Source organism: Crocodylus porosus, unplaced genomic scaffold (genome assembly GCF_001723895.1).
Source record: "Crocodylus porosus isolate Cpor-Errol unplaced genomic scaffold, CroPor_comp1, whole genome shotgun sequence".
NCBI lineage: Eukaryota > Metazoa > Chordata > Crocodylia > Crocodylidae > Crocodylus > Crocodylus porosus.
Genome location: NW_017728948.1, coordinates 69480021 through 69503623, shown reverse-complemented (window position 1 = coordinate 69503623; position 23603 = coordinate 69480021). Strand labels below are relative to the sequence as shown.

Genomic DNA, 23603 nt, shown 5'->3' with positions numbered 1-23603 from the left:
GGGCTAAAAAAATTAGCTCATAGTTAATAGCTAACAAAAGTAGGTGAGGACTTTCTTGGGCAACATCTTTTACTGAACCCAGCTGCATGGTTGGAATACAGTTAGACAAGCTTATGAATACAAAGCATTCTTCATCAGGTGTCTAGAAAAAAAAGTAGGAACTTTCAGTTATTTTTTATGTCAGTGTTGTTCTTATTTCATTTCAGTCACTTCAAAAATAGTTGCTTACTGAGAATATATATATAGGCCTTACCTAAGAGATGTGGAATTCTCTTTTTGTATATGCATTCAGGCTGAACTGAGGTGTGTCCATTTTCTTTTACGGTATCAAAATGAGTCTCCTGCTACTGAGAAGCATAAATAAAGTGAGAACTTTCTCTGGACTGTTTCAGGAAATGAAGATTTATTTTAGCAACTTTGGTTTTTAGACTGTTATGGATAGTATAAAATGAATATAGATCTCATTAAATACTAAGATAACATAGTTTTTTGTGGGGCACTGAATTCCTTAAGAATTGTACATTGGTAAGGAATAGCAAATCTAGAGTTAAATGTTTAGAAGAATTGTAACTAATTACTCTGGGCCAAATTTAGAAATGAAGTAAGATGGTGAGGCTCTTCTGGAGGCTGTGGAGTATTTTATCTGTTTAAAATATTTTTTAACAATTGCAATAAAATCAAGGAAGCTGTAGCTATAGTTGAAATGATAATACTGAGACAGTAGAGGGTGCCATTTTAACATTCTGTTACACAGGCTAATGACTGGGGAAAAGGGGCTGATTGTTTAACCATGAAAGTTAATACTTTTGCAAATACTGTCACAGCTTTTACTTTAGTGTTTCTTCTATGAGTGATTAGGAATATGTGCCCTCCAGACACCTGCCATTTCTATTGGTATAAATTGTTCTGCACTAGCCCAAGGCAATATTAGCCACATTTTAGTTTAATGTGGGAATAGTTGATCATTCCTCCTAAAACTCAGTATGTTCTCTATCACCTTAGACTTAGATTTCTCTGAAGTGTTGTTGATTGCATGACATTTTTGATAAATGTCAAGAGGTGTTTTAATTTAGCTTTAATACAACCACTTTGCAAAATGGCAAAACTGTCTGACTCCAAAATGTGGTCTTTGGGAAAATGATATATTTGTAGCTTCCAGATCCCTAAGCTACAAATAAAAAACTTTAGCAAACCTTAGCAAACAGTTGCTTAAAAAGTTGTGGCTGAATTTTTAAAAAATAGCCCAGAGTTAGGCTTTTTGATCCATATTTATGTACTGAAATTAATGGTGATAGGAGTTTCACAAGAACTAAAGGGAGGTAGATGACCACTCTTGCTAAATTCAGGTGTGCTTAGCAGTGACTCCCTTTTTAAACCCTCATTCTCAAAAGTGCTGAGTATCCTACAAAAGCTCTTTTTCACAGTAGTGAGAACTATTGGGCATATAACACTTGGGCATGGTTATTATATCACATAGATTGGCATGGCTAGTAGACATGATGTGGGATAACATGCAAGTGTTTTTAACAGAAAATAGAGCTTCCACAAAGTCAGAATTTTCCATGAGAAAATTAAATACTTCAGCAAAATCAATCATTTTCCTTTGGCCTAAGCTCCCTAACCTGTCTGCATCTTCCATAGTGTGTTATGATCTCCCCTACAGCCCATCCACTACAACATATCACAGTACTTCAGTGATCCTGGACTATCCTGGGAGATGTTCAGTAGGGAGTCAGAAAGAAAGGGGAGAGGGTGCTGTTTTAAAATGTCAGGAAAATGCAGTAGTACAGCAGTCTAAACTAGTGCAGATTAATGTCCAACTAAATTGACCTCAATCAAAATGTTTTGTTTTAGTTTGATAAACCAAAATGATTTTTTTTTCAGTTTAGGGATATTAAAATTTTGCATTTAAGCAATTCTGTGTTGCGCATTTTTTTAAATTTTTCATGTCACAAACACATTAGATTTCTTTTCTGTTCTCTCCAACTTGGGAAGAAAACATAAATGGTTCCCACAGCATGGAAATGTTATGGGTTATTTAGGTATCCACCATGGATTTACAAGCCTGACCATGACATCCTTTGTTTGGCACTTTTGGCCTATGTTATGTTATTAGGCTAGATATGAATCTTTTGTTATACTGTTCACTGTGGACATGCACAGGCTTGAAGGACTGTGTATATATGTACAGCTGGATTCTTCGAGAGCCTCAAAACGGCAAGAAAAATTTCACTAGTAGTCATTTCTATGAGAAGCAGCTCTCACACCTCTGATGACATTTACTCTGCAAGTCTGTGTCTTGCTGCTTTGTGCAAAAACCCTTATGTTTTTATATTAGGGGTGGGTAGGTAAGAGAAACAAAGATAAAGGAGACACATTTCTTGTAGAGAAATTTTAATTATTATGCGTCTCAACAGGTCCAAAGAACTATAGCAAAACAAATTCAGATGGTAAAGCAGATTGGTAAAGGTCGCTACGGAGAAGTTTGGATGGGAAAGTGGCGTGGAGAAAAGGTAGCTGTGAAAGTGTTCTTCACCACAGAGGAGGCCAGCTGGTTCAGAGAGACAGAAATCTATCAAACTGTCCTCATGAGGCATGAAAACATTTTGGGTAAGTATCATTAAAAGTAGAGATCATGTAGTTGTGCAATTTTTTTAGTTTAGTCACTTTGCATTCACTACCTCATGTCCTTTTCTTTGGTACCTGCCCCACTCTTCAGTTACCATAAAACATTTCTCATTTTGGGCAAACGGTCTCAAAGCAAGCTGTTTTAAAGTTCTATGTGCAATAGAAAATGATTGTATTTGAGAAGGTGTTGTCCCAGCAACCACACATCCAGTTCTGCCACATGTATCTAGGATTTAAAACTTAAAAGGAAACTTAAGACCACTAAATTGACACAAAGCGTTGCCAGTGTAAAACTTAGAAGGTAGCTTGAGGATGCTTGCATCCTGTTTGCTTCTTAAGGCTCGGTTTTGCACTTCGCAGAGCTCTCCCTAGGGGGAAACTGCTCTAAGAGGAGCCCTGGTGGGATTATATTCAAGAGGCCTGTTTTTCCCCAAGCTGCTGCATGTGTGGAGGGGTGTGGGTAAGGGGAGGAGAGTCGTGCATGTATTCCTGTACATGAGCTTGGACATCTGCTCCCTCCATTAGGATAGTGAAAAATTGTTTTCTCCACAACATGAAAATCCAGTGCCTCCTCACCCATCCCCAAATGATTCCATCCCTGGAAAAACCTAGGACTAAGTAGGACTTACTGTTGTATTCTTCCCTGACACAAGCAAGGGGCAGAGAATGTCTTTCTATGAAGTCTTTTCTCATCCTGAGCAACCAGATCACAAGCTAACCATTACACTGGAGATTAGACAAACAAGCAGTGACAAACTTTAGCATAAAACATTCTTCACTCAGACGCATTGTTGATAGTAACAGTTATATGGCTCTTTCTTCATGAAGCATAGTGCATATTTTTAATGTGCTGATGTAGCATGGCTACATGTAGGAGTGATGAAGGAAGTTGAGCTTGTAGCTAAATTAACAATGCAAAGCGGCAGACATACAATTTAAGATTGCAGGTGGTGATTAAAGCCCTGAAAAACTTGAAATCTTGTCTCTTTTTTTTCTTCAGGGTTTATTGCTGCAGATATTAAAGGTACAGGATCTTGGACTCAGTTGTATCTTATTACTGACTACCATGAGAATGGTTCCCTCTATGATTATCTGAAATCTACTACCTTAGATACAAAAGCTATGCTAAAATTGGCGTATTCCTCTGTTAGTGGCTTGTGCCACTTGCACACTGAGATCTTCAGTACTCAAGGCAAACCAGCTATTGCCCACCGTGATCTGAAAAGTAAGAACATTTTAGTGAAAAAGAATGGAACCTGCTGTATTGCAGACCTGGGCTTGGCAGTTAAGTTTATTAGGTGAGTAAAATGAAGCGCATTGCTTTGCGTGAGAATTCTGTCCTGTCTTAGATTAGCTAACGTGAGCAGAAATTTCAATTTTTTTTCTTTTCTTCTACTTAGTTAAAGGGACAATAAAGAGATATACCAAGGTTCTTTGTGTGGCTGTGCATATTTGTGAGTGCATTGTTTGTGTACCTATTATATATTTGAGACATCCCTACAATCTACAGTCTATCCTATATATGAATGTGTGTAATATAGATGGGTGTAGCCAGCATATAACATGATTCATTTATAAGGAGCTGTTGTGTAGCTAAATGGGCATGCTAGTTGCACTGGTATACACATTGATGCTGCTTAGTAGCAAACTGATCCATGTAACTGCATATTAAATTGAAGAGCCCCAAGACAGGCTGAAGGAGTAGCCTAATATGTAAACCTTTAAGGCTTTCCAATGTCTAAATAACTGCCAAATTAATGCAGATCATTTGCACATGTAACTAATAGGAATTTATTGAAAAGCACTCTTTTGAGCTGTTCTTTGTTTCATTTCCTACAAATCAAACTGCTAAGGTATAGATTTGATTTTTGAAATGGCTTTTAAATTCAATTTCTAAACATGGTGAACAGACAAGTAGGACTTCTTTACAAATCCCATGAGTAAGTCACTCATTGCCATCTGACACTTGTTCAGACTCTTTGCAAGCAGGTTGAGTTTGCAGTCCTGATCCTAGTAGAAATGCATGTTCATAATACCGGGGGGGGAAATTAGCATAAAAATATGGGTGTGATCTGCAAGTTGCATCTTAAAAAGTTAAGTTTCAAAAGGTGACTCCCTTTACTTATATTCAAAGATTCTAATCAAGATCTTGAACAGAATTTGTTAATAGTACAGATACAGCCTTATCTGCTTTTCCCATCAATGTAGTTAGGTTTTACTTTTATGAATGCATTTCTTTAAGGAAGATAAAAGTAATAATGATACTTCAGGGAACAAGTACATAGAATACAACACTTATTAGAAAGATGCTATTCAGTGCTTTCAGGGAAGCCAGTTTACCATTTACAAATATATGTTGCTCAGTCTATCTGCTGTAATGGGCCCAGAAGGTATGAATCAGAATTAGAACAAATGATTTGTTGTTTTAGAATAAAACACAGTAATATAATTCCCTAATTGCAAATGCACTAAAATTCATTTCACATGTTTAACTATTTCTGCTGTTGAGTCCTAAATTTTGCAACACTCAAACAAAGCATAATCAGGACTGTATTGAGAGAAAGAAATGACTTCAGTACAGCTACTTGTTTACTGATTTTCTTAGAATTTTTAAAATAATGAAGGCTGCTGGATTTACATCACATTTTCTTTAGGAAGTATGCAGGTGTCCCAAATGGCACACACATTAATATCGGTGTAAGCGACCAATTTTTCATCTCTTTAAGGTTCCATTAGATTGGCATTTTAATATCTGCGGGTAGTACTCTATAGATTTTGTCATTTCAAATCAATGTAAAATATTTAGTTTCAAAAGCTGGAAAGTGCAACTGGCTTTTTTTTTTAAATAATCCACAAATTACTCTTTCTCAAAACCATTACATCTGACACAGCTGAAGCAGGGTGAATGAGAGAAAAAAATCCAGTCGTGTGTGTTAAAAGCATCTGTATTTTCTTATGTATTAGATCCCCACTGTTTGCTGTTTTGTCAGTGTGACACAAGATGTGTTTTTCTAGCGAGTTGCAGGGGTGCATAGGTTGTAGCCATGTTGTTCTAAGGACATAGGCAGACCAGGTTCTTTGGGGGAATCTGATCTTTTATTAGACCAACTAAATAGTTGGAGAACAATTTTTAAGCAAGCTTTCGGGTTCAAACCCCCTTTTTTGAAGGGTTTTTGAACCTGAAACCTTGTCTGTCTAGCGAGGTTGGGCATTATAGCCAAGTGTTTTACACCTATGCAAGGAAAGTTTAGGTGAGATCAAGGGTAATGAATAAGATAGTGCCCCTCTCACAGGCCTGATTCAGCAGAGTTAAATGATATTGCCCCAGCTACTTAGTTTCCTCCATTAATTGTTAAGAGGAAAGCATTAGGTGGTGGAATAAGTTAAGAAAATAACATTTAATGAAGATTTGATTGTTATCACCAGCAGTAGAGTTTAGTCAGATGCTAATGAAATCTTGCAAATGTTACTGCATCCCTGTTGAGTCTTATCTCTGTTGTGATTCTGCATTTGAATGCTTAATATAGCCTCAGGCAAGTAAGCCTTTTAAGATGTATCCTTGTTCACACTAAGAAGCTTTCCCTATAAGAATTGTTCCATTAACATTATGTATTACTTTTGACCTTAACGAAGAATGGATTTGGTTTGGATTTTCCTTTTTTTCACATCCAAATGGATTTTCAGAGGTGATCATTTCAAGCTGCATAATTACATGTTTGAATCTTCTTTATTTTTCTTTTAGTGATACTAACGAGGTCGACATCCCACCAAACACCCGCGTAGGAACAAAACGCTATATGCCTCCTGAGGTGCTGGATGAAAGCTTGAACAGAAATCACTTTCAGTCTTACATCATGGCTGACATGTATAGTTTTGGCCTTATCCTCTGGGAGATAGCAAGGAGATGTGTATCAGGAGGTAAATGGCAAATTCATTGTTTCTCACTAAGGCATGGCTTCTCACTACTTTCATTTATAATCAAAAGCTTCTATTCCAACCTTTCTTTCTGGGTAATAGCTGTTGTTGTAATAAACTAACTTGGATAAACACCTATTAGGTTTCCATTGAGGCAGAGTTTTTTTGTTTTTTGGGGGGTTTTTTAATCTCAATCAGTCCTAGTTTAACAGCAAAGATTTACACTGTATTTTAATAGGCTCTTTAAAGATGCAGTGGTTCATCACTGTGGTGGGAATTTGCAGCTCATTTACTGGCTCTTTCAAAGCAGTAAACATTTCTGCTAGAACAGGGACTCTGTTGTTTAAGCAGAAAGAAAACAGGAGGATTTGTTTGTTTTTGTGGTTAACACATGATTAAGGTTTAAGTGCAAAGAGGAAACAAACATTATGAAAATGACTCTTGTTCCTTGCATGTCCTCTTTGAAAAAAGCCCACACATTGCTTCCAAGATTGACAGAAACACACCCAAGACCCAGGAATCAACAAAGGGAACAAGTGGCACCTATTAAATCCTGCCATACCCACAGCATACTTCTTTTTTTCTGACATCTGCCAGCCAAGTATTTGTAGCCTAATCTGGAATTGAATTGTGTGTCAGTTAAAATTTAGCATGCAAGAGTCCACCTTCCTGATTGCAGTAATTGCAAGGTTGTCATTAAACAGAGCATTCCATGATAACACACTTTATAGCAAGCCTGAGTAAAACAGCACAGCTGTGAACAGACAAGGGAGAGAAAACCAATATAGAACATCTAGCGTTCATGTGACTTATGTTATACCATGTGAGGGAAAGACTTGGAGCTGGTGAGACAGGTGGTGTTTTCTCCAGTTAGAAATGTCCTCTTGAAATGTGCAGCACCAGAAGTCTTATTTCTTTCATATTTCATTAATGTGTACTTTGTATTTGCATTGGGATATGTAAATATAGATGATGATGATGACATCCCCTTTTCCTTAAGTTGACTTCTAACCCTTACCTTTTTAGGGTCCCCATCTTACACAGGTAATCATCCAATTTACTTCACAGTCATTAGTACAAGTTCCACTTCGTTGTTCACCATGCCACCTAAAATTCTATTTTTCCATTCAAAACAACATCCTCTACTTCCTGAACAATTGTTTGCAGTGTTTCTATTTTGTTTTCTATCAGCTGCTTTCCTACACTTGTTTACCACTTGTTCTATAGTATTGCAACTCGGAGTTACCCATCTGTCACCTGCATCAAGCTACAGCCTTATGGTAGCCAAAGTATATACCTTGATCCTACCTGGTTATGACTTACTTTCTGGTAAAGCTTATGCCTAAGGGCCTTGTTGCATGGGACACTTAATACATGATAAAGCTGTGCAGTATTAAACTTAGAATGTGTTCTGAGCAGTTGCACAGTATGTTTGCTATGGTCTCTAACATGCACAGCTCACTGTTTGTCAGTACCAGCCACAGCACTGCACCAAAATCTTGAACCAGAGCTGATGCAGTGCTTGGGCTGGAGCCAACAACCAGCTGATTGTCAGTCCCAGCCCTGGCACCAAACCAGTCTTGAATCAGCGCTAGTGCAGCCCCAGCTACAGCATCACACACAAGTCTTCAACCAGCTCTGCTGTGGTGCCAGGGCTAGAACTGACAGTCAGCTGATTATTGGTCCCAGCCCCCACACAGCACCTGTTTTGAACTTATGTTATCTCCATAGACCAGTCATATGATGGCAAACGTGTTACATAGTACAATCTGCAGATACTCCTCCCACTAAAAGTTGTATCTCTGCTATGACACAATCACACTTAGAGCCTGAAAAAGGGTGTTTGTACCTGAAAGCTTGCAAAGAAGGATTTTCCCAACTCTCTTATTTGGTCTAATAAAAGATATTGGATTTCCCCAAAGAACCTTGTCTGCTGATCACACTTAGCACATTTTCCTGCTTGAATGTGCAGAGGCTCATGTTTTAAGTGTAATTAATATGCCCTAATCCTATAAGCAAACTACTTACTGAAGGAAGCTACAGCCTTACAAGTAGTTGCTATAGGAAGACAGTAAGGCTTTCTGTGGGCCATAAGATCTGTCCAGTCGAAAGATCAGGGCTTAAGTCCATTTATGTGTATGTTGTGAGGTCCAAATCCCAGATAGATTGCTGGCCAGTAAACGAGAAAACACATCAACAGTTCCCCATCAATTCCTGATTTTATTATAGTGATTTAGGTTTCTTTTGCTTTTGTTACATATTTCTCTCAAATGATTTAGTAATAATATAATTTTTAGTGTAGTAACTTCAATTACATTTACCTTCTTACACTCATCCTGGTGTTCTTTTATAGAAATAGTTTTGCTTCTCCACCTAAAATTACAGTAATATTTAGCTCCTATAGAACACTTTATACTGTAGATCGGAAAGGGCAATACACAGGAATTTAAATAACATTATCTTTCAGTAGAAAGCTGAGACACAGAAGTGAAGTAATTTACCCATAGTCACACAGCAGTTTAGGAGCCGAGTAAGAGTAGAGTATGTCACGATTCACTGCTCCACCCATCACACTGCTTCCAGAAGAAATACAGTGCATCATTACTGGTGTAGAATGCCTGCTGTATTTTCACCCTAGAAGAAGAGCTATATTTCAGTGGTGGGTGAACTGATCTCTGTATTTATAGTATATAAAGCCCATTGCATTGCTTTTTTATGAAAGCAATTATAGTAATGTAAACCAACATTATTTATGTAAGGGAAATGGTACAAGGATGCAACCATTAATTGTTTGCAAAGTACTTTCTTGATGAGAAGTACAGCATGCTCTACTACAACATTGGAGTATCTGAGATAGTATATTTATTCCCCAATTATGAGTGGAGGGAAGTAAGTACTATTCTTGATGATAATATTGATAAATATAATAAAAAGTATTATTAAGGTTTAGCACCTAGTGATCACTATTAAAGAGCAATAATCTGCAAGCAATTACAGCATCTGGGCTACTGTAATTACTGGGTATGTCTACACAAGATGTTTACTGCAGAGCTAACTAATTAGCTCCACAGTAAATGTTTCCGCATCTACATGTGCACCATTTATTAGGATGCAGTAAATTAATAAATTCTGCCGCAGGTTAGTTCTTGTAAATACAAGCAGTATGCGGCAGTGGAGTTTTTTAGCGCACAGCAACACGTGTTTAGACATGTACAGGGATGACTGGAGCATGAGAGTGCTTCAATGCAGGGGCTATCTGCTGGCTAGCTCCTCACTAGAGCACCCTCATGCCCCAGCCAGCCCCTCTTCAGCACTTTGAGCCAGGTTGGAGTGGACCAGGGCTGGCAGGCTGACCCCCTGGGCTCCCTTCCAGCCGAGGCTGCTCCAACCTGGCTCAGTGTGTTGCGGTCCCAGGTTGCACATTCAAATGCAGTGCTCAGGTGCAATAAACTCTGCAGTATGCACCAGAGTTTATTGCTGTGCATTAACAGGGCATGTAGATGTACCCGCTGTGTATTTTTCTTATAGGAGAATTAGGCACACTTCAGTTTGTTAATTCTTATGGTTTGGAGGGAAAAAGGGGTGTATGTAATCAATAAAATGATTATATGTATAAAGAGTATAAGAAGTGCAATACTGGGTCAGACCAATGGTCTATCTAGCCCAGTATTCTATCTCCAAAAGTGGCAGAAGCAGATGCTATACAGGGAGAGCACTGAATTGGAAATTTCTTGAGAGATTTATCCCCCATTCAGTATCCTCCCTGGCATCCACCATTTATTAGGTTAGGGATGGCAGAGGAAACATCTCCAATCATTTTGTTCAATAGCCACTGAGGAATATATCATCCATGAATTAATCCAGTCCCTTTTTGAACCTGGCTATGCTGTCTGCCTCCACCACATCCTGTTGCAGTAATTTCTACAAATCAAACACATATTGCGTAAAAAAGTGCTTTATCTTCTGGCTTTAACTACCACCTACTAATTTCAGCAGATATCCTCTACTTCTAGGATTCTGGGACTTGGTGAATAACAGTCCCCTGTTCTCTTCGTCCACACCCTTCATTCCTTTATAGACCTCTATCATATCCTTCCTCAGCCTACTCCTTTCCAAATTGAAGAGTCCTAGCCTTCTTAGTCTCTCATTGTACTGCAACTGCTTCATATCCCTGGTCATTTTGGTTGCCCTTCTCTGCTATTTTTCTAATTTTACTACATCCCTTTTGAGACCAGAACTGCAAACAATATTCAAGATGTGGGTGCACCAGGGATTTGTATAACAGCATAATGATGTTGTCTATTTTGTTTTTAATTCCCTCCTTAATGATGCCCAATATTTTACTGGCTTCTTTGGTCACTGCTGAACAGTGAGCTGACATTTTTATAAAACTCTCAATGACCCCAAAGTCTCTTTCCTGCATTGTAACAGCTAGTTCAGGACCCAGTGTTGTATACATATATTTGAGGTTATTTTTCCCCGGATGCGTTATGTTGCACTTGTCAACACTGACACTCATCTGCCATTTTTTTGCCCACTCAGTTTGGTGAGATCTTTTTGCATCGCCTCTTCATCAGCTTGAGACTTGACTACCTAGAATAATTTGATATTATCTGCAGGCTTGGAGATTTCCCTGTGCAGCCTCATTTCCAGATCATTGATGAAAATGTTAAACAAAAAAGGGCCCAGCACAAATCCCTGCAGGATTCCACTTTTGATATCCCTCTGTCTTGAAAAGTAACCCTTTGCTTCCTATCTTTTAATCAGCTCTTACTTTACAAAAGAACTTTCCATGCAATCCCATGGCAGTGCAGGATTTTTAAAAGCCTTTGGTGAAGAACCTTGAAAATTGCTTTTTGAAAGTCCAGGTATATTATGTCAACTGGATCCCCCTTGTCCATGTGCTTGATGACACCTTCAAAGAACTCCAACAGGTTGGTAAGGCAGGATTTCCCTTTACAAAAACCGTGTTGACTCTTCCCAGCAGATCATATTTGTCTGTGACTGTTGATTTTATTCTTTATTATAGTTTCTACCAATTTACCAGGGAAGGAAATGAGACTTGCTACTCCGTAGTTCCCAGGAGTGCCCTTATTGAGGATGGGTGTTGTGTTGGCAACCTGCCAATCCTCTGACTTGGGGGGGGGGGGGTGCTGTTTGTAACAATAAATTACATGTTGCCAGCAGTTCTGAAATTTCACTTCAGAACTCTTGGTTGATTGCCATCTGGTCCTAGCGTCTTACTAGTCACCAGGCTAACATTGTATTTTCATTTTAGCCATACTCAGTTGCTAAGATTGTATTTTCTGTAACCTATTTGAGTTCCCCTCCTCACCCCCATCCCTCTTATGTTAGGCCCTTGCTCGGGCACTCTGTATTACCCTTCTGGCTTTGTCATCTTTTTTGGTTCATGATTCTTAACATCTACTAATAAAATTCATTCATTTATCAGTTTGTTCCAAAATGTCCTCTGTTGTTACTTCAACGTGGTCGAACTCTTCAGACCTGTTTACTAGAAAGGATTGATTTGGCATGGGGATTTCCCCAGTATCTTCTGTAATATACACCAATGCAAAGGGCAGTTTGTTTAGCTGTCTGCTGTTGCCTTATCATCCCTGAATTCACCTTTTACACCCTGGCCATTCCACTGATTCTCTAGCTGGCTTCCTGCTTCTGGTGTATCTTTTTAAAGTTTTTATAATTAACTTTATCATCTTTTACTAAATGCTCCTCAAATTCTTTTTTAGCCTGCCTTATTTCACTTTTATACATGACCTGCCAGAGTTTGGGAACTTTCCTATTTCCCTCATTTGGGCATGCCTTCCATTTTTTTAAAGGATCCCTTTCTGCCTTGATTGCCCTCCTTACCTCTGCTATTAAACCATGCATGGGTTTTATTGGACTGTTTTGTATCCTTTTTTATTTGTGTGATACTCTTTTCCTAAGCCTCTAATATGGTATTTTTAAACAGCTTCCAAGCTGCTTGCAGGTCTTCTAAGCTTTTGTCTGCTCTTTTAAACTTCTTTTTACCTAACTTCTTCATTTTTGTATAATTTTCCTTCCTAAAGTTATGTATTAGAGTGGTTTGCCCAGTCTATACATTTTGTCTTTGCTCAGCTGCCTGTTACTGCTCATGCTATTTGTTTGACACTATAAAAATATAATTTATCCTCACTATTATCTACAGTTGTACTTTTTATTCCCCTACTGTCCTTCTCAACACAGTACAGAGTCTACATGATGCCCCCCTTTTGGGGTTACATCAACCCACTCTGTGTGCTCTTCCATACCCATCAGCTTTCCTCCACTTTTTAGTTTAAAAACTGCTCTATGGCCTTTTTAATCTTTAGTGCCAGTAGTCTGGTTCCGTTCTGGTTCAGGTGGAGCCCATCTTTTCTGCATAGATTCCTGCTGTCTCAAGAGTTCCTCAGTTCCTGATAAACCTAAACCTCTTCTCCTGACACCATCATCTCTTGTATGCATTGAGACTGTAGAGTTCTGCCTGTCTCTTGGACCCTGCATGTGGAATGGGAAGCATTTCAGAAAATACTACTACGGAGGTTCTGGACTTTAACTTCCTGCCTAGCTCTAGGACCTCTCTCCTACACTTCCCCATGTCATTGGTACTCACCTGAACCATGACCAGCAGCTCCTCCCCAGTATTTTGTGTGTGTGTGTGTGTGTGTGTGTGAAGAGTGGCAGAGACCACTCTACATTTAGGGGTCTGCACTGACTGGAGTTGACACTGGGACTAAAGTTCTCATGGATGAGAGATTGATTGGATTGGACAATAAGACTTAACAACCAATGATGGGTAACATCTATGTTGACACTGGATTTATGACCCAAACATCTTGCTCCAGGCATACCCAAACTGTCAGACTGGCCATGACCTCTCCATTCAATAATAGGTGAATTTTATTAATACACAGTAATAACAGATACGTGCAAACAATTCTGTATCTACCAGCCCCAGGCTTCACAGAGTTAAGGTACAGCTGGCCAGCCTGCAAGCTTCGCTCTGAGGTTCTCTTGAATGTCACATGTCAGCAGCCTAGAGGTCAAAGGCCAAGACCCACGCCCCACAGTGGCATGGGTGAGATGGGCTGGTGGTGTGCCCTCTGTCCATGGTGGTCTCAGGTTTCCCTCTCAGGGACCCTTTACTGCTCTGAAATCCCTTCTTTTGTATACTTTCTCCCCTCCGATGACTCTGTATCTCTGGGCATTATTGATTGGTCTCTCTGTGGTCATAATACTGTCTACATTCTGTCCTGTCAGTATATTCCTTTGTTTCACAAACCCATCACATGTACACATCCTAATTTGGGCTTTTACTAGTGTCCTTCTAATTCAGTCCATTTACCAAAACTGGAAATCCCAACGGCCCTGCAGTTGGGCACTGTTACCTAGCCAATGCATAAGAGTCCCTTATGAAACACTGTGGTCCATGTCTTCAGTTTCCCAGCCTGTGTGTGTGTCTGCTTGCTGCTTGCCTGTGTCAATCACAGTAGGCCTTGAAGGAAACTTTGTTACAAACAGGCTTTAGAAATGAATTAACTTTTGCTGTTCCCCAGAACCATTGTTCTAATGCAGTATCTACTTTACCTACAAGCCAATTCCCAAAAGCAAACCTCGAAATACCATTTTCTAGCTATCACATCTAGCCCTGTGTGTAGAATAGAAAGCATTTCAGAAAATGCCACTGTGGAGGTCCTGGACTTTAACCTCCTTCCTAGCTTTAGGACCTCTCTCCTGCACTTTCCAGTGTCCTTGGTACCCCCATGAACCATGACCAGCTGCTTCTCCCTAGTATTACGTGTGTGTGTGTGTGTGTGCGCGCACGCGTGTGCACGCAGAACAGCAGAGACCGTTCTATGTTTAGGGGCCCACATTGACTGCAGTTGATACTGGGGCTAAAGGCTTATGGATGAGCGATTGACTGGATTGGACAAATGGGGCTTAATGCCCAATGACTGATAACATCTGCAAGGCTAGGGCCTGGCTCCAGGGGCATCACAGCCATCCCTGGGGCAGTACCCTGTTACAGTTATTCACTGGGATAACTCATCATCATATCATCTTATTGGTCAGTGCACTGCATCCCCACCAGAGTCTTATTGATTTGTATATGACACACTTTGGCTAATTCATCATCTGGTACCATGTAATTCTTTATACAAACACTAAATCATAAAGCAGTTTTTTCCAGATAATTAGTTGGCTTCGAAGTTACTGATTTATGCCCTTCATGGCACCTGTTGAGCAAACTGATGTTTGCTAAGCATTGGATAGTTACCACCTTTTCTTGGTTCAACAAAACATAGACACTGAGTAGACATGTTGCAGAAATATTTTCTACTTTACTGCTGAGTGAACGGAAGCACTCTTGGTTATCGTCTGTCATAATCTTGTAATTATTATATGGTGAGCACCAAATTTTTATAGTAAGAAATTATACATTAAGCATTTACCTGTATAATCATGTGGTTCTCAAGGAGGAAACTAGAGTGCATACAATTTGCACTCTGCATCTTCAATTTTTTTTTCCTTCATTATAAATGTCAAAAATAATTCTTACTTTATCTCGATTTGGCATGCAAAACTAACAACTGATAGCGATGGATAAATAATTATCACCATCAGTCTCCTGGGAATGACAAACCTGATTTTACTATATTATTTTGCTATTTTCAAAATGAAAATGTTGTTAATTTAAATGGGAAAATGTCCCAAATTTTTAAAAAGGTTAGAAAAGTTTAAACAGCATAAAAACAAAACAAAACATTTTGAGATGAGACAGTCGAAGAAAATGTGTCAGGTTCAATTAAAATGTGTTTTGTTTTTGTTTTTGTTTTTTTCCCTGAAACTATTTGTTTCTACTTTTTGTGTTTGGCCACAGAACCAAAAAGTCCAGAATTCACCTAGCCTTAACCTGTTGATATAGCTGACATTAATAAGTAGTACAGTGATATTCTCAGTGACTGCCAGATTAGCTCTCTGTCTGCTCTTATATGGGCAGTTATATTGCATATACAACTAATATGTGGCTGCCAATAGATGTGCTTTTTCATGTTCTAATTAAAATGCAAATGAACAAACTCAATCAAATCTGCTCCACTTTCTAAATACAATGTTCTAGCATCACAAGCATTAAGCCCCCATGCTTTCCAAAATGGCTGCAGGGGCACTCTAACTAAAGCTCATCGAATGAGCTTTAGTTAATGCATCCCACAGTCATTTTGAAATGCAAGGTAACATAATACATGTCTGGGAACTTGTTCTTAAAATGGCCCACCTCCAAGCACATGTATAGGCAGCCACATTGCTTATGGGGTGGTTTCATCATCAGTTGGGAGAAAGATAGGTATTTTCTCAAGTGAGAAGGTGAATGTAATCATTCAAATTTAGACACTTGTTTTAACCTAGCAATAAAAATTCTAATCTTGGAGCTTGATAACGGAGTGAATTTTGGATTCCCATTCTGGGACAGTGGGGATTTGGGAGTTCTTTCGGAGGAGATGCTTTTCATCTTGGATGGAAATGTATGAGTATCTTGCCTCCCATTGTACCTCTTGCCACAGCACTTATGAAATACACTAAGAACCACCTTAGAAAGATGAGTGTCTGAAGACAGAAGGTCTGGAAAGTAGAAGCAGCAGTTAATTGATTCCAGTGAAGAACTGAAAGATGGGGGAGTCATTCTGTGCTTGGTGTGTGGAGGTTCAGCCACATGACAACAAACAGCAACAGGAAAGGGCCAAAATTAACTCCAATTCCAGAATGAAGTGCTGCACTCTCTATTCTCCTGCTTGAATATCTGAAGGAACTCCCATGGCTAAGAGGAGAATGGAACTAAAATGAAAACCATTAACATACGTGATATTGCACAGCTGTTGTCTGCATAAAGAAAGTGCAAAATGTTATGAACAGTTAAAATGGAGAGAAATGGGGTAGTAGAACACATGGCCTCTTGTAGTTATAATGCAGCTGGAAAATGTGTCTTTCAGGGATTGTTGAAGAGTACCAGCTTCCATACCACGATCTGGTGCCTAGTGACCCCTCATATGAGGACATGCGTGAGATTGTGTGCAGCAAGAGGCTTCGTCCCTCATTCCCAAATAGATGGAGTAGCGATGAGGTAAGATATCCTTTAAAATACAGTGGCTTATATGCTTATGATCAGTTTGGGCCAAAGGCTGTGAAGATTTAGGTAAGAATAAATGGGCTAAAAGAAGAAATTCCCAAAATGTTATCTTTTGGCTTTACACCATTACTGTTAGAGGCAATGGAAATCTTATCATTGATTTTTACTTCTGTGCCAAATATTTGGGATAGTGGGCTAAATTCCAAAAACCTGAAGCCACAGGTGGTCAGGGCCCCTGAGGAGCTGGCTTGAAGTATTTTCAGAAAGGTGCGTTATGTTTATATTACCTACCGGAAGAACATAGCAGAAGCTGAATGCACTCAGTCTGTATGTTATATCTCTGTTCTTCTCTTACACTTCTCTTCCCTTTTGTGTCAGGATCAATTTTGTTAAATTGATCTATATGCAGGGTACTAGTGACAACATCAGCATGTGTTTGTTTTAAATCAGAGCTACAATTCTCATTAGCCCTTTTTTTCAAGAACATTGCTTCTGTTGCTATGGAAGCAAATCGGTGTATAGCATTTGCCTGTAATCACAGGTGTACAGACCTAGAAGCATGATTCTGGTAAGCTTCACTTTGCTATTTGCATGCAAGACTACAGCATAGTAAAAGAAAAGTGTTACACGTAACTCACTCCTACAATATCAAATACCTCCCTCTGCACCTAAATATAGGAGTGAGAATATGCGTCTTATTCAAAAGATGAAACTGCTTTCCAAGGTAAACTAGCATTTTTTTAACGAAATAAAGTTTTGAAGGCAGGAGAAGGTCTGTGCTCTTTCCACTGAACATTTATAATGAAGGAAAACTGTGTTTTGGAATCAGTAGACCAATAATTGATGAACCACAAACCAACTTGCCAACTGCTTTAGTGATGCTGTACAGAGGTCATTAATCTTGTTAAGTGGTACCGTGTAATGCTATTACTGTAGCAGACAGCTGTGATTTGGGAATAGCAATGTTTGCATGAGTATTCTGCAATTAAATAAAAGATTTAAGCTACAAGAATTGTAAACAATCTGGGAGTGTCAGATGAAAAGCACACATGCACATACACGCACAAACTCTCTCTTTCTCTCTCTTCCCTTCCCCCTACCCTTGGAAATAAGAGCATTTGTTTAATGTAGTGGGGGAACTATCTGAGAACCCCATACCTGTCTTTCACTGCCACTGACCACAACCTAAAGGAAACTTCATTTTGTGTCCCATGTGAATGTACCCAAAGAGCTCTGTTTTAGTGCAGATGCTTAGAAACTAAAGCATAGGGAATAACTATATTCTGGCTGTATTGTGGCATGTGGGGTGCTTGGCAGGTTTTTGAGTTGGCTGTTTAGCAAGTGGCAAAACCGGTACATTATTGCACATAGCCGTATGTTACTAATACCTTTTAGCTAAGTCAGTTTCAGAAAAAAGACTGCTTGGCTGGTTTTAGGTAGGCTAGTTGGGTTCAGATGAATAGTTAATGAAAGCTGTTGTGATTTTTATGCTCATATTTGTTTCGTTCCATTCTTCCTAATATCTTAGAGAAAAGATACATGAAGGTGGTGAAAAACACTGTGATAGAGAACACACTCCCTAACTTTCTCCCAGGCTAAATCTTTTAAATCCATAATGATTTTCCCCTGAAAATCCTTTATAGCCCTAACATGTATCAGGGAGTTTGTTTAAAAAAATACTTGTTTATGCTACAGCAATACAGTTTTCCACAAGTTTAAATTCTGAGGGACCTTATGCAAACACAATGATCTTCACTCTGGTGAAATGGCCTACATAGGGGTTGTCAACCGGGGGTAGGCGTAACCCCGGGGGTACTTGAAAGGATCCTAGCGTGTACATGTGGGCAGGTGGGGACATAGCACTGCTATGCATCATCCCGTGCAGGTGCCACCTGCCCTGCTGGACATGAGGGCCAGGGGAAGGTTGCACACGGTGGGTGTTGTTGTTCCACGTTCAGCTGTACACCACCCCATCCCCCTACTCTGTTTGGCTGCCGGGGGTACTTTGACCCAAAAAGGTTGAAAATCCCTGGCCTACATGAGTCCTTTGTATCTGGGAGGAAAAGGTAGGTAGAATAGCTTTGCATCATTTCTCTGCATCTCCCTTTACCATAGTAGAAGCTGTAGCTTGCCCCAAATAGGCTGTCATAGAGGAAATCACTGTAGCAGGTAGGAGAGCGTCTCTCAAATCCAATTATACTACGGTAATGAGCACTGAATGGGATAGACTTGCATGACACAGAAATTCTGCACGAGGGCTCTGAGGACCAGCTGCCATTCCAGCTTAAAGGTTGGAAAAGTTACTACATTTGGGTTGTGCTGAAGCCATGGGGTCCTAGCGCAGAGTAAGAAGGGCGAATTCTCACCCCCTACACACCCATCATGAATCCCTATTCTGCAAGTTTATGTAATCCTTGTTATGGGGAAATTATCGGAGAAGTTTTCCTCACTGGCTTGAGCATGGGAGGTGGAAAAAGTGCACCTGTGATGATTTTATCTGTTAGCAAAAATGGCATCCAGTTTGTCATAAACATTTAAACACATCAGCATGTGCTGAGGATGGCAATTAATATACAGAAAATAAATGTCACCCAAGGTGTTCGTGGGCTCTTTTGCTTCCTGGCACCCAGCATTACCTTTAAAACAGATTTGGTTTTCTTTGATTTTTTAGGATAGTCATCAACACTAGTCTTGTCTCCAGCTGACCCAGATATGATTCTTTGTCATCTTTTCTTTCCATAGTGCCTACGACAAATGGGAAAACTCATGACAGAGTGTTGGGCTCACAACCCTGCTTCCCGACTCACAGCTCTGCGAGTAAAGAAAACACTTGCCAAAATGTCAGAATCACAGGACATTAAACTCTGATTCCACAAAAGACATGTCTTGCAAAAGCCCATACCATGGACTTTCTTTTACAGTCACAGGACAGAAAAAAAGAATCAAAAGACCTCAGTAATATGTTCCTTGCACACAATCATACTTCAGAACAACTATAGGTTTTGGCTGATAGCTTTTGAGGAGAGTATCCTCTGCAAAATCAGCAGAGTTTGTGATATACAAGATCACAAGAGGCTCATGTGCCCTTGTTTACTTTGGGAAATACAGTTTGAATAACTGGTTCAAGATTATGCATGTTGCTTTCTGTGAAAGCTCATGATAATTATTATTTTATTATTATTATTATTATTTTTTGATTGTTTAAAAAAGATACTGCTTTAAATTTTATGAAAATAAAACTTTTGGTTAGAATTAAAAAAGACTTATATTATTACATTAAAAATTCAGAAGAAACTGCCTGAAAATTAAAACAAAGAGACTATTTTTTCCCCCATTTTTGGAAACTATTGCACTCCAACAAACCAACAGAGAACAGGCTGTGAAGTTAAAAAAAGCTGTAATGAAAACTGTCTTAAAAGCCACCTACATACAGAGACCACTTTCAAAGCTGCACGTATCTGAGTTTTGATCTCAAATTGTAGCTATAGCCTGGTTAGAAAGATTGCCTGTGTAGAAAGACCACTCTCCTGAATTACTGCAGGTGGCCTTTTACAGGCAGAACTTACTGTATTTCTGATGATCAGAAGCCATAGAGCAAAAGCAGTTTTGTGTCACTTTTTTTAACATTCTTCGTGCTTCTGGTTCTGTTGTGGGGCTGTCTTGGACAAGGCTATAGGATGGTTAAAAAAAGCACACTGTTTTCTAGCATTTTTTTCACTGAAAAATAAAGAATTTTTGTATTGATGGGAACGAAAGGAACAGGCTTGCTAAAGCACGAGTTTAGAACTTCTTGTTAGTTTTTTATTTACCAGAGAAATCACTGGAGAATGAAACTGCTAGAAACCACATATGAAAACGTTGCCTAGCAGAAAGATGTTGCATTGTAAAATGAAGAAAGATGTTGCATTGTAAAATGAACATAAGGAAGGATTTGAGTTCTTCCATTCATGAAAAAAGAAGACATTTTCACTCAGGTTTGTGTTTCGTGTATTCTGGGTTCTTTTTAGCAAGTAAACGAAACATGAACGTTTTGAGGGAGGAAGAAGAAGGCCCACCTATAGTGGGATTTATCCTTCTTTAAATTTATTGGGTTTACTTAATTACCTCTTGATGATAAAGACTGAAAAGAAGGAGCTGCTGATAGTTTTCAAATCTTGTGGTTGAGATTTATGTATGCACTATTGGGCTTCATGCTGCATTCCTCTTTCAACCAAAACTCCCACTGAGGTCAGCGGGATGAGTGAGGGATGAAGAATTTGGTCCAAGATTTCTCCCATTATAGTGAGAGTTGTTTTTTGTCTACCTAAATGGAGAATGTTGCCTTTTACAGTTGTTAATGAAGAAATATTCTGTGATTACTACTCAAAGGAACACTAGACCATTGGGATAATATTTTTGCTTTGGATTCTTTCTTGGTGTCATACATAAAAGACTGTTGAAATCACTGTTTTACTCTGACCATTATCAGGTGCTATCACTACCCCCTGACCTCCCCAGCTTTATATGCATATGAAACTATACTCTAGTGCCCCCTATCGCAGCCTCCAATACTGCTCTCTAGTACTTCGATACGTTCCTAACATTCAACTAAAAGTTGAAATTTCTGACATTAGGAAAGTTTGGAAATGTTGTGGCTTTTGCTATTTTTTTTACGTTAATATGGGTAACTGAAGGCATTGGAAGAAAATTAACAAAAAAACCCAAAGGTGATGTTTTAAAAAACGTGAATGCCTAAAATTAGGTTCCTAAATCTGTATTTTAGATCCTTAACCAAAATTGTTGTGCACCCAACAGTTTCCATTATATTTTTGGTGTCATTAGGTGGTCAGCACCTTTGGAACCCACCATTTAGTTTTTAAGAGCCATTTAGACATATGTTTCTGAAAATCTTGACACGAAGTGTTAGCCAGCTCTTTAGTTTAAATGCTTTTGCAGTCACCCCTCAGGCTTTAGGAGACCGTGTTTAGTCATAGGACTGCCACAGGACTGTGGGACTCACCAGTCATGGTAAATTCATGGGGAGAGGACTTTCTAAAGCATGACTGTAGTTTGACATATATTCACCAGACTTACTTACTGATTTCTTTCCATGGATATAGGGGTTATAGGAATGCTTGAAATTCATTAGTTGGGAGATGATAGATTACACAAGGGTGCAATACCCTGTGTGAAACATTTTAGTTGGGACAGTTACTGATTCTTCTATTTTTCCTCAGAATTTGGGCAAAGCTCAGCTGAAAAAGGGGAAACTTCCTGACCCCTCTTTTTTGCCTGTTTTCCTTTTTGTCTCTTGTTTTCTTAGGCTGTGTTCAGTTTTGTTTTGAAATAATTGTTGCAAGCACTGCTTTGATTGTACTAAGCCTTCTTCAGAGTCAAAATAATTGACATGCTAGATGTATCCTCACCATTCATGTAGAACTTTTTTCTCCCTTTTCTAGACAAAACTGATTTATTTATGGTACCTAGGCAAATGTAATTGGTGTTCAGCTTCACTGCTCTCTTGAAGGTATTTATAGGTTGAAAAATTACCATTTTATACTTTCAGGCTGATACAGAAAAATGTGCACGGTTCAAGATAGTCAGTGAAACGTCCAGACTAGGTGTTTAAAAGTTTGAGCAGAGGAATTTAAAAAATGGTAAGCTTCTTCTGAAGTTTCTCTGGCTGTGCCTCTATACAGAGTAGGGAACTCTCACCCAGGAATAGTAATAAACACGGAAGAGATTCTCCAGGAATTAATAATTAATTTCTGACCATAATTAGACACATGCCTCTTGTTGACTTCAGCAGCCATACTTTAAAGGTCCCCAGTGCACTGAGACTGGAGACTTCTACTATAAATCATCCCTTTTTTGGTGATTAGATAATGGAGTTAAAAATGCAACCCCTTTATGAATATCTTCCACATTTGAGGGAGTGAATAGAGAAAGGAGATGAATTTGTAACTACCCACATTATAGGTGGGAGTCCCCACATTGACTGGTGGACAACAAATCCTCATAGTGCTGTGCCTTACCAAATCACAGCAATCCTGAAGAGCTTATTCCAATGAAGTATGAAGGGAACTTGTTACAGAATGAGCAAATACCTGAGTGTCAAGTTCTTTCCCTGCCACTTCTGCAATTGTGGTGTAACTCTAGTGAAGTGGAACAAGTTATTCCCAATTTTACACTTCAGTAAGAACCACCTCAGATGCTCCCTGGAAAAGGGATTAGAAGATGATCAGGGGTGATGAAGCTGAACACTCTTATTCTTAAAACTCAGGGGGGTTCATCCCAGTAGTCTCTGCTCAGCTATTTCCTTAGTAGATGTCTCTTCTGCCATGTAAACGTCTCTTAGTGCCTGCATATTTCTTTCCTTTTTGAAGGAGGGCAAATTCCTGGGGTCAATTTCTGCATGTTTCACTCGTTACCACTGTGGGTTTCTAGCAGGTAAACCCTGTATTGCAGAGATGAAAGCTGGAAGATCACATTTTCTAGCAGTCATAGTTCAGAGGTTTTCCTTCTCCAGTTTTCTCCAATAGAGGGACATGTGCATCCCTCTTATATTAAGGTATCCTCACTTGTTTTTTTTTAAAAGCTCTCTAGATCACTTTTGCCCCTTATTTATTTTCCTCAAACACATTTTGGAAGATCTAAAGTACATTTGTTTTGGTGCAGTGCCAGCTCACTGTTTAGCAGGTTTAAATCTTCAGAGCATACTGAAACAGATGCCCTTCGTACATGTCAGAAAGAAGGCATTATTTCAGTCGGTTGTTGATGGTCCTAATGTGTTTTAGATGCATGGATGTTAATGTTTTGTTCCTGAAATAAAGGGATTCTAAGATAACAGTTGGTAGGTCATATAACGTTTGTATGTTAAGATGTTCAGGTTTATATGTTTTATATATATATATAATTATATATTATATTATATATA

The 23603-nt window shown here is 39.0% G+C and overlaps 1 protein-coding gene across 1 annotated transcript in view; it reads left to right on the top strand.

Annotated features, from left to right (window-relative positions):
• Positions 1 to 20560, top strand: part of BMPR1B (bone morphogenetic protein receptor type 1B) — a 392009-nt gene extending 371449 nt beyond the window's left edge. The window contains exons 9-13 of the mRNA XM_019553356.1: positions 2418 to 2610; positions 3629 to 3926; positions 6371 to 6546; positions 16551 to 16681; positions 19430 to 20560. Of these exons, the coding sequence (XP_019408901.1) occupies positions 2418 to 2610; positions 3629 to 3926; positions 6371 to 6546; positions 16551 to 16681; positions 19430 to 19555 (924 nt within the window). The 3' untranslated portion in view covers positions 19556 to 20560. The remainder of the gene's footprint in view (positions 1 to 2417; positions 2611 to 3628; positions 3927 to 6370; positions 6547 to 16550; positions 16682 to 19429) is intronic.
• Positions 20561 to 23603: the final 3043 nt, after the last annotated feature.